The sequence below is a fragment of the Malus domestica genome, chromosome 13, assembly GCF_042453785.1.
Source record: "Malus domestica chromosome 13, GDT2T_hap1".
NCBI classification, from domain to species: Eukaryota; Viridiplantae; Streptophyta; class Magnoliopsida; order Rosales; family Rosaceae; genus Malus; species Malus domestica.
The window spans coordinates 20,949,779-20,964,764 of record NC_091673.1 but is presented as its reverse complement, the minus strand read 5'-3'; the positions used below and the strand labels follow the sequence as shown (position 1 = coordinate 20,964,764).

The 14,986-nt window shown below is 40.7% G+C and overlaps 2 protein-coding genes across 2 annotated transcripts; one reads left to right on the top strand and one right to left on the bottom strand.

The window, feature by feature from the left end:
- Positions 1-542: 542 nt before the first annotated feature.
- LOC114820513 (eukaryotic translation initiation factor) lies at positions 543-2,836 on the top strand. The gene is made up of 5 exons (XM_029091356.2): positions 543-870; positions 1,385-1,553; positions 1,922-2,047; positions 2,407-2,472; positions 2,544-2,836. Exons 1-5 carry the CDS (start codon positions 641-643, stop codon positions 2,589-2,591), a joined length of 639 nt encoding a protein of 212 aa, XP_028947189.1. The 5' UTR covers positions 543-640; the 3' UTR covers positions 2,592-2,836.
- Positions 2,837-3,008: 172 nt separating this feature from the next.
- Positions 3,009-4,240, bottom strand: LOC114820514 (protein PROTON GRADIENT REGULATION 5, chloroplastic-like). Its single transcript, XM_029091358.2, has 2 exons — positions 3,860-4,240; positions 3,009-3,312 (listed from the first exon to the last, which is right to left on the bottom strand). The coding sequence occupies exons 1-2, from the start codon at positions 4,121-4,123 to the stop codon at positions 3,208-3,210; spliced, it is 369 nt and encodes a 122-aa protein (XP_028947191.1). The 5' UTR covers positions 4,124-4,240; the 3' UTR covers positions 3,009-3,207.
- Positions 4,241-14,986: the final 10,746 nt, after the last annotated feature.

The following is a 14,986-nucleotide window of genomic DNA, read 5'->3' as shown; positions in this document are numbered from 1 at the left end:
TATGAACGTAGCTCAGAACGAATCACCACAGAGGGCCTTCTTGTTCGAGGCACCAAACTAACCCTAAATAAAGAAAGGGAGGAATAGAGGAGGTGAGAAAAAAGTATGGACACCTTCGCATCTTTGCTCATCCGTACCTTTTTTATTTTACAAGTGATCGGTTTAAATTTAACTAAATTTCAATTAGTTAAATCTCAGCTGTTCATTCGTGAAAAAATATCAGTTTAAAAGATAAAATGATAAGTTTTTTATAGCAATAATATGCTTTAAATTCGGGAGAATCCAATCTAAAATTTTTCACTTACAAATAAAGAAGAATGCCATTAGACTATAGTATTAAGTGACGAATACGCCATTACTAAGACATTTTATATTAATAATACAACGATGTGTAAAATTTTTCTTCACACACCATTGTATTTTTTTGGGCAGAAAGCAACATTGTATTGATTGTCGGCCCATGTAGTTGGGCTCATGGGGGCCTTCCCAATGGGTCCAGCCAGCGCATATAAAGCAAGCCCGCGGATCCTCCAAATATAAAGACCCGATTCCAAAACCGCTCCCTCTCTCATTTCTCCTCCTTCCAATCAACAAAACCCTGACGCGCAGGCGAATCAAAAGGTTTCCACAAGTGACAACAATGTCGACAGAGATTGCAGCAGCTGCGCCGCCACCAGCGGTAGACACAGAGGAGAATATTTCGGAGGAGGCGGCCGCCGATACCAAGATACAGGCAAGCAGCGGTCCCCACAAGCTGGAGAGAAAGTGGACCTTTTGGTTCGATAACCAATCCAAGCCCAAGCAAGGCGCTGCGTGGGGCTCCTCCCTCCGCAAAGCCTACACCTTCGAAACCGTCCAGGAGTTTTGGTGGTAAGAATTATATTACATAACCTAAACCGAATTCCCCATCTCTTCCTCTTTTGTTAGTTTGGGGTTTTTAATTATTGGGTCTGAATAATGGATTAATTTAATTTCTCTGTATATTTTTCCTTTTAGTTTGTGTTTTTGTATTTGTTAGTTTTGTTGGAGTTGTGGGTTTTTGCTGAATTTTGCTTGTTTGTTGATTGGTGCTGTGATTTATAATTAGATTATGTTTGGTTAATGACAAAATTTAGTGGAACTTTTCCAAATCCAAGTAATGTACCGGAGTTTTTGGTCCCTTTGTTTCCAAAAAATTGAGCTTTGTAATTAGTATTATGTTTGGTTAATGAGAAAATTTAGTGGAGCATTCTGTAAGTCCAGTCCATTAAGTTACCCAACTGCACTTAGTTTCATTATGGACCTACAAACTCGGATTATTTGTAAATCCACTTGATTCAAGTTCTGAAATTTGATCTGATTTGAAATCCCCAATTTGACGTTGAGATGAAATATCTGTTTGCAGTCTGTACGATCAGGTATTCAAGCCAAGCAAGTTGACACCGAATGCAGACTTTCACTTGTTCCGGGCTGGAGTTGAACCGAAATGGGAGGATCCTGAGTGTGCTAGTGGAGGGAAGTGGACTGTCATCAGCAGCAGGAAGGCCAACCTTGATACGATGTGGCTAGAGACTGTGAGATTTCGATTTCCTTATCATTATTCATTACATTGATTGACACATACACACCCCTGTCACCCCTGTTTGGGAATGAAGTTTGGCATACCATTGGCAGACATTGAATCGAACATAGGTTTGTACTTGATTTCACCTACTTAACGGTTTTGATTGACATTGGAACATAGCATGCCAAACTATGTGGACATTGAATACTACTCTCTCTCTATATATATAGCCAGCATATCCTCCTCACCGGTATGAATGGTTGGTGCATCTTGCTCGCGGTGGGCTGAAGATGACTGTATTGGCCTAAGCACTTTGATTCATTGTGGATTAGGGTTTATTGGAAATTTGATAATAATGGTTCTTGTTTTATTGGGCAGTTGATGGCACTGATTGGGGAGCAATTTGATGAGGTGGATGAGATTTGTGGAGTGGTAGCAAGTGTGCGCCAGAGGCAGGACAAACTTGCACTATGGACTAGGAATGCTGCAAACGAAGCTGCACAGGTGTGATTTGAACTTGCACTTTAAATTGGATGGTTTTGCTATCCGTGTATTTGCTTGATCTATATTCACTCTTCAATGAATTTTGACCTGCTCTGCTATTAAACAATGATATAGCTAAAGCCCCAACTTATATGTGATATAGATCTCGGCACATCCTAAGAAGAAGCGAAAGCATCCATGAAGACATTGCTACCCAAAATTTGCTTTATTAATCAACTGAAATATGATTACTAATACAAGATATGTTCGATATGTATACTCGCTTGACCTCTGCCCCATCAGCAATATTACATTTCCCATGGTTTTGTTGCAAATTTAAGATGTTGCAAGTGTCTGAATCTTGTTAGCTTGTCATGCAGATGAGCATCGGGAGAAAGTGGAAGGAGATAATCGATGTTACCGATAAGATGACCTACAGCTTCCATGTAAGTTTCAGTCGGTATTATTTGTGTTGGAGTACTGTTAATTCTATTTCTCACTTCTTCTGGTATTGCAGGACGATTCCAAAAGGGAAAGATCAGCAAAGCCTCGATACAATGTGTAACTGATTTGGCGCATGGGTCTTCCACTCTCCATTACCAAAGTTGTGAACATCGCCACATTTGTCTACTTATTTTTATTAGCGTAATATGATATCGTTCTTTATGTTACGATTTCGAAAATTTTCTGAAGTACGCAGAAACTATATTTTGTTTGTAACATTGAAAATTTGTACGAGTACACTTAAAAAGTAAGTTTTGTTTGTAATACACCCATGATTTACTTGAGTTGACAATCAAATGATTCAAATCTGCATGTTTGCTAAGAACTTTCTGCAACCTTATTATCGGTATCGATGTCATGAAAATGGGATCCAAACTTGGATCCAAGGGGTGGACATGCGATTCTAGTCAATTGATCTAACTCACATAAGCGTTTTACCGTTGATTTAGTGAAGGAACATTGCAACTAGAGTGAAGAATGATCATGAAAAGTGCATATGTAATGGAGACAAGACATCGAATTATACATTGTGGTGATGTTGAAGGAATCCCAGCAGGTGGAGACCGGAGAGTGTATGCATGTGGAAGTCGTTTAAGAATGAAATATGAAAGCAAACTACAACATCAAATTTCTACTTGTGAAAACAAAATGGAGGCATCCATGCTCTAGTGATTATATCACGCCAGGAACCCCAGCCTCTCTCCGTTCTTCTTCGCCAGACGAATCAGTCCTTGCCTTTGTTTCGCGTCTGCTCCTATCGATTTGCAGAACTCGGTAATTACCTGCACGGAATATAGGGTTTGTCGATAATTCTACAACATCTATATAAGACCACCTTTTTCTTTGTTCGAATGAAGGTTAAGATCTTGGAGAGGGAAAACTTGATATGCCTATAAAGCTTTAAAATTCCATAATTCAATAATTAGAGGGAACCGAACATGAGCCTATCACAATCTTAACTCGTTACTCTAGTGACTCTACGCTCTCTCACCACTTGGTTTTGCGAGAAAAAAAACATACTAAGATTGTTTTTAAACAGAAGGCCTCACTAATTCAACAATTTGTTTTGTACCAACCAATTATGTTTTCATCCTAAATAATTGAAAAAGAAGCCGGAAAACTGAAAATTTGATGGTTTACTAATTTGTAGCATTTCCAAAGTGATACTTCTCTTATTCGAGCGATATTCTAATTATATTTAAAGTGAACTATGAGAAAGGAGTTCAAATAGAGAAGCACATGAACTAGGCTCAAAATCGAACATCTAACACCAAATTTTAAAAAATATTCCAAACACAGTTACACAAAGGAAAGATTTGTATTAATTACCTGCGAGTGCAAAGCAATAGCTTTGCCTCTAATCTGATTGAACCTCTTCTTGCCAACAATGTTACGCGTGACAACAACAAGAGGTGCAAAGACACCTTTGCCTTCATTGATGTTCTTCATCATCGGCTGCGCTCTCACCGCCTTCCCAACTCTCACTTGGTTCGGGACCGCCTTCACCAACGTCCCATAATCTTCTCCGACAACCGAACTCCCCCAACTTCCATGGAACGACGAATTCAAATTTGCAGAAACTGAGGTTGCCATTGAAACAACAGTGCCTCTAGTTTCTCAGAAGCTTGTGAGCTTTAATGTTTTTTGCAATGGTTGTTGGTAGGGAGGGTTTTGTTGTGGAATTTTAAGAGCCCTTGGTTTCTTTTAAGGATAGCAAGTTAGGAACCACATATATTTATGGCCTTGGTTTTTTCTGCTCCAGTTTTTTTTTCCACGTGTTTTATTTGTACCGCCTTTGTTGGCACTGACGGTCCCTAGTTGTTTGAGGAATTTTTAGTTGTAACAAGAACACAAGTAGTACAATTTGTTTAATAGGAGTGGTGCTAAATTTTATTTTTTAAGTTATTAACTTTTTAGCACACATATCCTATTATTTGTATAATGACACGTGGTGTATCATCTCGTGTACCGGTCACACTGAAAAATCTTTCCTATTTGTTGGGAGGAGGATCTGAATCTGAATTCCTGGTGGGTTTGGTCCACTTGTCACCTTCCTAGAAGCCACTCTGTCATGCGTGGGATGATCTCAGCCGTTGGTTCTAGAAACCCTTCAAAAAATTTCATGTAGGGACATTTTAGAAGGCAAACTTTGAATTAAATTGAACGGTGCATAATAACAACGGACTTCATTGGTTTGAACTAGACTGTTCAAATTTGTATACGTAGTTCAGGTGTCGGCACGGACAAGCACTTCTTTACTTGACGGTTGCTTCATATTGGAACTTTTCATCAGGTACCATGAAGCCATAAAGGAAAAAAAAAAGGAGACGGAGATGAGGCAAAAATGTAATAGAAGGAGATGGACTTGATCCGATCCTTGAATATCAAAGTGTGCAACGAATAAGACTAACAAAATAAGAATATTATTAAACAAACTGAGAATGCCGAAACGGCTACAAAACCCTAAGAGACTACATTGTGGCTAACTTATTTCTCAACTGAATAACAAACATGCTATTTATAATAAACTAACCCTAACCCTAAAAGGTAAGAAACCGAAACCCTAATACTAACAGGTTAAGCCCAAAAAACAAAACATTCAAATAAACAAAAAAGAAGTGACAGTTAGAATTAGAAAAGAAAAACACCTAGCTTCTGGTACATACGAAGTTGTATATCAATGATTGATTGACTCTCCTTACATGTAAAGAGGGAGACGGTGTTTATTGTGTAATTGTATGTCTACAATTCAACTAATTCCTAGTAGCTACATTTGAAGAGCGTGAATTTTCAACCATTGATGGTTGAAGTCATGAGAAGAAGATAGTGGAAAAGGGTTTTAAATTTGCTTCCCGCGGACGGTGTTTGATGCACACCGTAAGTGTCACTGTTAGAAAAAAGTGGCAAAGCTGTTAGAACTTGGAAGCCACAGACAAAAACAGCATGATTAAACGCTGAGAAAAGTATTTCCACGTCAGTTTTTCGTCTTCAAATTCCACTAATTTAGAAACAAAAAGAAAAGTCTTTCTTCTCAAGCAAAAAAGAATTTCTAAAATGTATATTGTTATTTCTTTTAGGAATTCTGAAAGGGAAGAAAAAGAAAGTGAAGAAGAAAATCAATCTTACAGGAGGGAGAATCTAGAAGATCATACATTTCAAAGAAAGAACACTTCCGGCAAGAGATGAACGCTGAATTTCTGGAACTCGGTAAACCAAGGAAGGTATAACCGATTCCCATGATGCGTTTTTCCAGGTCGTCCTGCACGTTGAAGAACGTGTAACGATCATATGTATCTACAAGTAGTTAGAATGATAAGCAATAAAGACAATCAGTTCGCAACCAACAAAACATGATATCTTGGCCATCTCTTTTAGAAGGGCCGTGCAATGGTTTCAAGTGATCAGTAGTTCCTTAGGTGAGAACTGTACATTCTGTATCTAGATTGGAGTGCCACTATATAGATGTTTCATTTCGAAATACTAGTGTTACAAATGATTTAATAGAAAAACGCACAAACAAGCGAAGAAAACCCTAGGGAACATCGTTTCCAAGTACTTCCTGCGTAGAAGTTAAATGGATCAAGATTCAAAGTATCAGTACAGACACGAACGAACTGCACCGTAAAGTACTGCTCACCTCCAGTCTTATAGCAGTCGTAGAGTACAAGATGCAGGAATAACAAAAAGGAATGACTATTGTTTGAGAAAGCGTAGCAACGTACATATGTTTTTACATGCTCGTCATACTGTCACGGTATAATTGCACCCAATCACCGAAGAAAGCAAATAACACACGTGCAGCAAAGTTAAAAAACGAAATGATGACTGAACTCATCTACCTAAAGGCAAAATAATTCTATAACAGATTTAAGTGTAACGGCATAAATCAGTGATATCCTATGATTGCTAACAACTTCGAGGGAATATATGCCAGTTGATGGGTTTTACTGCTCTTGGCTAAACTGTTTGACGTCTTCTACCTATGGCACAAAGGTAATTGAACTTTCAAATCTATATATTGGAATACACAACGATGTACCAAAATGTATTCTTGAAAAATTTAATTCGTCAATATTAGCATATATAGCTTCCATGGAATCATTTAGTAAATTTCATCCGAGAAAACATATTATTCTATAAAAAGATACAAAATAAATAAGAAAATAAAGGTAATACACAAAGAAACCTCAGTCCAAGAGAGAGAGAGAGAGAGAGAGTAGCACCAACATTCAGAATGAATGTAATATCAATGCATTAGTTTCTATTTAAGTATACATTTCCTTACAGGGTAGCACCAACAACAACAACAACAACAACAACAACAACAACAACAACAACAAAGCCTTTTCCCACTAAGTGGGGTCGGCTATATGAATCCTAGAACGCCATTGCGCTCGGTTTTGTGTCATGTCTTCCGTTAGATCCAAGTACTCTAAGTCTTTTCTTAGGGTCTCTTCCAAAGTTTTCCTAGGTCTTCCTCTACCCCTTCGGCCCCGAACCTCTGTTCCGTAGTCACATCTTCGAACCGGAGCGTCAGTAGGCCTTCTTTGCACATGTCCAAACCACCGTAACCGATTTTCTCTCATCTTTCCTTCAACTTCGGCTACTCCTACTTTACCTCGGATATCCTCATTCACAATCTTCTCCTTTCTCGTGTGCCCACACATCCCACGAAGCATCCTTATCTCCGCTACACCCATTTTGTGTACGTGTTGATGCTTCACCGCCCAACATTCTGTGCCATACAACATCGCTGGCCTTATTGCCGTCCTATAAAATTTTCCCTTGAGCTTCAGTGACCTACGACGATCACACAACACGCCGGATGCACTCTTACACTTCATCCATCCAGCTTGTATTCTATGGTTGAGATCTCCATCTAATTCTCCGTTCTCTTGCAAGATAGATCCTAGGTAGCGAAAACGGTCGCTTTTTGTGATCGTCGCTAGATTGCTCCGGTCATTAGTGTGGATAAGTATATAAATTGATAGAGATAGGAAAACAAACACCAGATGTACGTGGTTCACCCATATTGGCTACGTCCACGAAATAGAGGAGTTCTCATTAATTGTGAAGGGTTTACACAAGTACATAGGTTCAAGCTCTCTTTTAGTGAGTACAAGTGAATGATTTAGTACAAATGACATTAGGAAATATTGTGGGAGAATGATCTCGTAATCACGAAACTTCTAAGTTCCGGAGTGTGGTATCGTCTTGACTTGCCTTATCTGTCTCGTAGGATCTGCTGAAAGAGGTGACATACAAGGTAAGCAATCAGAGCTCCAAGCAATCAGTCCCAGATCAGAACTTTGATTTCGAGTTCCGGCTGATTGTTCACATTCTCCCTATCTTGCAGGCAGCATGAAGGATAAAGAGAAGAAAAATGAGAAGAGATGATATGGGATACTTTTGCTTTTGAAGAAGTAACTTTCCACAGGCTTATTCTTGAACTGGGCTGGAGGGTTTTCTGGTTTCCTCCAGAGTATAAGGCCGACTGAAGAATTTGAGGGTCAAAACAAGTCCATCAAATCTATAGTACGTTCGACCCTGCTGATATGAGATACTTTTGCTTTTGACAGAGTAGTGGATGTATCGGCACGTGTGCTGTTACGCTTGTCTCCACATGCTTCCTTGTATCCTTCTCACTTGCCCTATATGTTCCTCAGGCAGATGCGGTATCTTCCCTGGAAGCATAAGATGTTGAAAATGAGTACTCGAGAGCAATGCCAGGTAAGTAATCAAGTAAGGGGTTCCAGGCAGTCAGTTCCTGATTGGAAGCTTGATTCCAAGTGCTGACTGATTGCTCTCTTTCTCTTTGTCTTGTAGGTAAGAACAAGGCCAAAGGAAAAGACAGGGAAAAAACATGATATGGGATACTCTTGCTTTTAACCCTGATGATATGAGATATTCTTGCTCTAGTATAGCTTGTTTGCAGAGGTATTATCGGGGGGAAAGAAAGCTGAATATTTCGAAAGGCTTCTTTGGGAGTGCCCTCTCAGATATGAGGAAGGGTTGAGCATTTTTGCAGGTCTGCCTGTCTGTTGGGGATGGAGGTCAACATATATAGGAGTCTCCCTAACAACAAGTAGTAATGCTATTCCTTTACCCTGCTTGGTCATAACACGATAGTAGGAGCTGCCAGCTTCACATGTTTTAACTTTGTCAGAGCACTTTGAAAAAGTGGTCTATGGTATCTGGAAAGTTGATGTTGCGTGTAAAGATTACAGACAAGCTTTATCCAAGGAGATCCGGCTCTTGAAGTTGGGAAAGTGGTGCCTCTTCGGTTTTCAAACAAGCAATCCAGTCGGAGATCTGGCTCTCGAGATTCGGAGAACGATGCCTTTTCGATTTTTGAGAAAGCCATCCTGCTAGGGGTCTGGCTCTCGAGATTCGGAGAGCGGTGTCTCTTCAATTTTTGAGAAAGTAATCATGTTGGGAGTCTGGCTCTCGAGATTCGGAGGGCGGTGCCTCTTCGATTTTGGAGCAAGCAATCTTGTTGGGAGTGTTTTCTCGAATGTGAGAAAAGGTTGGGCATGTTTGCTAGTCTATCTTGCCACGAAGCACAGAGGTTGACACACAGGGACTTTCCAATTATCCAGCAGTGGTACTGTTCCTTTACCCTTGTGGGTAATAATATGGTAGCTAGACCTTCAAAATTTATGTGTCTAAACTTTGTTAGTGCTGTTTCTTTGCTATTCTTTTACCCTTCTTGGTCAGAGCGGTGTAGTGGGAGCTGCAAGCTTCACGTGTCTCAACTTTGTCAGAGAACTTTGGCAAAGTTATCTGTGGTACCCATGAGCTAATGTTGCGTGTGGGAAGTGGGTGATTGAACAGTAAGATTCATGTGCTTTCTACTTTACCAGAAATCTTCGACATAATGCCCAAAATTTCCGCAAAGCTGACAGGTGCTGACAAGGCTGGAAAAGTAGGTGCCTCTTCGATTTCTGAGATCGGCCCTCGTGGTCTCTGAGCAGCCTAGCTTTTGAGAAAGCAAGCGCCTCTTCGATTTCTGAGATCGGCCTTCGTGGTCTTTGAGCAGCCCAACTTTTGAGAAAGCAAACGTCTCGTGGTCTCTGAGCAGCCCAGCTTTTGAGAAAGCAAACGCCTCTTCGATTTCTAAAGCTTCGTCGACTGCAGATTTTTATAGAGGCTGGCATTAAGTTCCAAAGCACACTTGAATCTCCACCAGTAGAAGCTCCATTCTTGCACTTCTAAGATCTTGATTTGTCCGACCTCTTATCTCTTCAACACCTTTGAAAATGTCTGGCCCCTCCGACCGTCGTTTTGACTTGAACCTTGTTGAAGAGGCAGCCACGCTTTCTCCAGACAACATATGGCGCCCATCCTTCGTCTCCCCTACTGGTCCTCTTACTGTTGGGGATTCCGTGATGAAGAATGATATGACCGCTGCGGTAGTGGCCAGGAACCTTCTCACTCCCAAAGATAACAGACTACTTTCCAAACGGTCTGATGAGTTGGCTGTTAAGGATTCTCTGGCTCTCAGTGTTCAGTGTGCAGGTTCTGTGTCTAACATGGCCCAACGCCTATTTGCTCGAACCCGCCAAGTTGAATCATTGGCGGCTGAAGTGATGAGTCTCAAACAGGAAATTAGAGGGCTCAAGCATGAGAATAAACAGTTGCACCGGTTCGCACATGACTATGCTACAAACATGAAGAGGAAGCTTGACCAGATGAAGGAATCTGATGGTCAGGTTTTACTTGATCATCAGAGATTTGTGGGTTTGTTCCAAAGGCATTTATTGCCTTCGTCTTCTGAGGCTGTACCGCGTAATGAAGCTCCAAATGATCAACCTCTGCTGCCTCCTCCTTCTAGGGTTCTGTCCAGTACTGAGGCTCCAAATGATCCCCCTCCAGTGCCTGTTCTTTCTGGGGCTCTACCGACTGCTGAGACTTCTCCTAAGCAACCTTTGTGAAGGCTCCCTCTTGTTTGTTTATTTTGACTCATGTATATGTACATATTTGTGACTTATCGGGGATATCAATAAATAGCTTTCCTTCATTTCAACGTATTGTGTTGAATACACCAAAGCCTTCTTCGCTAAGTTCTCTGAATTTTCTTTTGTTGAAGCTTGTATGTTGAAGCTTTGTGAGTGGAGCATGTAGGTTGAGGTAGTATTCCCTTAATTTCCCGAGTGAGGAAAACTTCTCGGTTTGAGACTTGGAAAATCCAAGTCACTGAGTGGGATCGGCTATATGAATCTTTGAACGCCATTGTGCTCGGTCCTGTGTCATGTCCTCCGTTAGATCCAAGTACTCTAAGTCTTTTCTTAGAGTCTCTTCCAAAGTTTTCCTAGGTCTTCCTCTACCCCTTCGGCCCTGAACCTCTGTCCCATAGTCGCATCTTCTAATCGGAGCGTCAGTAGGCCTTCTTTGCACATGTCCAAACCACTGTAACCGATTTTCTCTCATCTTTCCTTCAATTTCGGCTACTCCTACTTTACCCCGGATATCCTCATTCCTAATCTTATCCTTTCTTGTGTGCCCACACATCCAACGAAGCATCCTCATCTCCGCTACACCCATTTTGTGTACGTGTTGATGCTTCACCGCCCAACATTCTGTGCCATACAGCATCGCCGGCCTTATTGCCGTCCTATAAAATTTTCCCTTGAGCTTCAGTGGCATACGGCGGTCACACAACACGCCGGATGCACTCTTCCACTTCATCCATCCAGCTTGTATTCTATGGTTGAGATCTCCATCTAATTCTCCGTTCTTTTGCAAGATAGATCCTAGGTAACGAAAATGATCGCTCTTTGGTATTTCTTGATCTCCGATCCTCACCCCTAACTCGTTTTGGCCTCCATTTGCACTGAACTTGCACTTCATATATTCTGTCTTTGATCGGCTTAGGCGAAGACCTTTAGATTCCAACACTTCTCTCCAAAGGTTAAGCTTTGCATTTACCCCTTCCTGAGTTTCATCTATCAACACTATATCGTCTACGAAAAGCATACACCAAGGAATATCATCTTGAATATGTCCTGTTAACTCATCCATTACCAACGCAAAAAGGTAAGGACTTAAGGATGAGCCTTGATGTAATCCTACAGTTATGGGAAAGCTTTCGGTTTGTCCTTCATGAGTTCTTACGGCAGTCTTTGCTCCTTCATACATATCCTTTATAGCTTGGATATATGCTACTCGTACTCCTTTCTTCTCTAAAATCCTCCAAAGAATGTCTCTTGGGACCCTATCATACGCTTTTTCCAAATCTATAAAGACCATGTGTAAATCCTTTTTCCCATCTCTATATCTTTCCATCAATCTTCGTAAGAGATAGATTGCCTCCATGGTTGAGCGCCCTGGCATGAACCCGAATTGGTTGTCCGAAACCCGTGTCTCTTGCCTCAATCTATGCTCGATGACTCTCTCCCAGAGCTTCATTGTATGACTCATTAGCTTAATACCCCTATAGTTCATGCAATTTTGTACGTCGCCCTTATTCTTGTAGATAGGCACCAAAGTGCTCGTTCGCCACTCATTTGGCATCTTCTTCGTTTTCAAAATCCTATTGAAAAGGTCAGTGAGCCATGTTATACCTGTCTCTCCCAAAACTTTCCACACTTCGATTGATATATCGTCTGGGCCTACTGCTTTTCTATGCTTCATCTTCTTCAAAGCTACAACCACTTCTTCCTTCCGGATTCGACGATAAAAAGAGTAGTTTCTACACTCTTCTGAGTTACTCAACTCCCCTAAAGAAGCACTCCTTTCATGTCCTTCATTGAAAAGATTATGAAAATAACCTCTCCATCTATCTTTAATCGCGTTCTCTGTAGCAAGAACCTTTCCATCCTCATCCTTGATGCACCTCACTTGGTTTAGGTCCCTTGTCTTCTTTTCCCTTGCTCTAGCTAGTTTATAGATATCCAACTCTCCTTCTTTGGTATCTAGTCGCTTATACATATCGTCATAAGCCGCTAACTTAGCTTCTCTCACAGCTTTCTTCGTCTCTTGCTTCGCTTTTCTATACCTTTCACCATTTTTATCGGTCCTATCCTTGTATAAGGCTTTACAACATTCCTTCTTAGCCTTCACCTTTGTTTGTACCTCCTCATTCGACCACCAAGATTCCTTTTGGTGTGGGGCAAAGCCCTTGGACTCTCCTAACACCTCTTTTGCTACTTTTCGGATACAACTAGCCATGGAATCCCACATTTGGCTAGCTTCCCCCTCTCTATCCCACACACACTGGGTGATTACTTTCTCTTTGAAAATGACTTGTTTTTCTTCTTTTAGATTCCACCATCTAGTCCTTGGGCACTTCCAAGTCTTGTTCTTTTTTCTCACTCTTTTGATATGTACATCCATCACCAACAAGCGATGTTGATTAGCCACGCTCTCTCCTGGTATAACTTTGCAATCCTTACAAGTTATACGATCCCCTTTCCTCATTAGAAGAAAATCTATTTGTGTTTTTGACGACCCACTCTTGTAGGTGATCATATGTTCTTCTTTCTTCTTAAAGAAGGTGTTGGCTAAGAAGATATCATATGCCATTGCAAAATCCAAGATAGCTTCCCCATCCTCGTTTCTCTCCCCAAAACCATGGCCACCATGAAAACCTCCATAGTTGCCTGTCTCCCTGCCCACGTGTCCATTTAAATCTCCTCCTATAAATAACTTCTCCGTCTGCGCAATTCCTTGCACCAAGTCTCCAAGGTCTTCCCAAAATTTCTCCTTCGAACTCATATCCAACCCTACTTGAGGTGCGTACGCACTAATCACATTGATAAGTTCTTGTCCTATTACAATCTTGATTGCCATGATTCTATCTCCTACCCTCTTGACATCTACAACATCTTGTGTCAAGGTCTTGTCCACGATGATGCCAACACCGTTTCTCGTTCTATTTGTGCCCGAGTACCAAAGTTTAAACCCTGAGTTTTCTAGATCCTTTGCCTTAAGACCAACCCACTTAGTTTCTTGTAGGCACATAATATTTATCCTTCTCCTCACCATAACTTCCACTACTTCCATAGATTTTCCCGTTAAGGTTCCTATATTCCACGTTCCTAAACGCATTCTACTCTCCTGAACTCTACCCTTCTGTCCTAGCTTCTTCACCCTCCCTCGTCCAATGGAATCAAAGTACTTCTTTTGTGTGTCCCGTGTAAAGTTGATAGGTGCATATGCGCCCAAACAACTTTGAGTGGAGTCGTTCGAAAAGAAGTTTCTATGGCCCCCTTGCTCATTTAACACTGCATCCGGGTGCCTATGGAGATACAGCGACCTTTGCTCACTTATCACTGTGCTCGGGCCACACAGCGCGCCACTTACGGGTGACGCCCTAAACCCTAAACCAACATTCATAGAAATTTCAGCAATGCTTTCCGCCACTGCCACAATAAACTCTGACACTTTGGAGGTCGAGGACTCAATACATATACCTTTATGGGAAAGATGAAACATCATCGACCACACCAGTCCCCGAAATTACATCTCCATTAAAAAAATCTTTGCTTGCCTGCATTTCAAGCTGCTATGAACCATGAAGGGGAAGGATTATGGCATCAATGCAAAACTCTTCTTCCAGGATTCCAACTCTTTCTTCTTACTTGTGTATATGTTTTATTAAAAGCATTGTCTGGAAGGAGTGTGGACAGCCAATACAGTCAACAGCTTCAATGCAAAGCAGTAGTCTCAGGTACATTGGATGCATGCAATGTCCTTGATCAAAAAGGTTTTCAACATTTAGTTTGCTTATGAGCAGGAAATAGGTGTCCGCTCTATAACAAGCCCAGCACAAAAGGTCATCAAGTGATCTGCAGTTATCTGTGAACCATAAATACCATATCATTCAGTACGGAGTGCGTTATTCAGATGGTATGCCCTTACTACTATTTTCTTTTCAACAGAAAGGATGTAGGTGGAAATGGTCATGCATTCCTGATGCGAAATATATAAGCACACAAATTAAACCCTCTTTTTATCAATTGTAGTAAAGTATGTAAGTAGGGATCGTTCTAGGCCGGGGATTAGGAGGGATTGCTAAATCACTTGGAAACTGACTTGAAAACGTAAAAACAAAGTTTAAAACACTAACTAGACTCAAAGAATGCAAAACTATACTTTAAAACACTAAAACAAACCAAAAGACACAAAACAGCCCCTAAACACTCAAAACTACCTTAAACACACAATCTGGGCAGTTTTGGGACTCTAACACAAACTTGGACGAATTTTGGTTTTCTAATGAACTAAAACACTTAAAAACATAATCTAAGACAAGTTCTAATTAATATGACTCAAAGAAATAAGATGGGGTTGATTTTGGACGAAAATAATTAAATTAAGACAAGAACAAAGTAAACAAATTCTTAGACAAATTTAAGTGAATCAAGACAGATTGTAAAATGAATTTGAATGAAACTTATGGATGGAAGGCTAGCTAGGAGGTTCTTCTCCACATATGTCACACTTGCATACAAA

What these genes read in the sequence shown, in the direction of transcription:
- LOC114820513 (XM_029091356.2), top strand. Translation starts at nt 641, where the DNA reads ATGTCGACAGAGATTGCAGCAGCTGCGCCGCCACCAGCGGTAGACACA. An exon ending in ACCGTCCAGGAGTTTTGGTG is followed by an intron (nt 871 to 1,384) that starts GTAAGAATTATA and finishes ATCTGTTTGCAG; the next exon opens with TCTGTACGATCAGGTATTCA. An exon ending in ATACGATGTGGCTAGAGACT is followed by an intron (nt 1,554 to 1,921) that starts GTGAGATTTCGA and finishes TTTATTGGGCAG; the next exon opens with TTGATGGCACTGATTGGGGA.
- LOC114820514 (XM_029091358.2), bottom strand. Translation starts at nt 4,123, where the DNA reads ATGGCAACCTCAGTTTCTGCAAATTTGAATTCGTCGTTCCATGGAAGT. An exon ending in CTATTGCTTTGCACTCGCAG is followed by an intron (nt 3,313 to 3,859) that starts GTAATTAATACA and finishes TATTCCGTGCAG; the next exon opens with GTAATTACCGAGTTCTGCAA.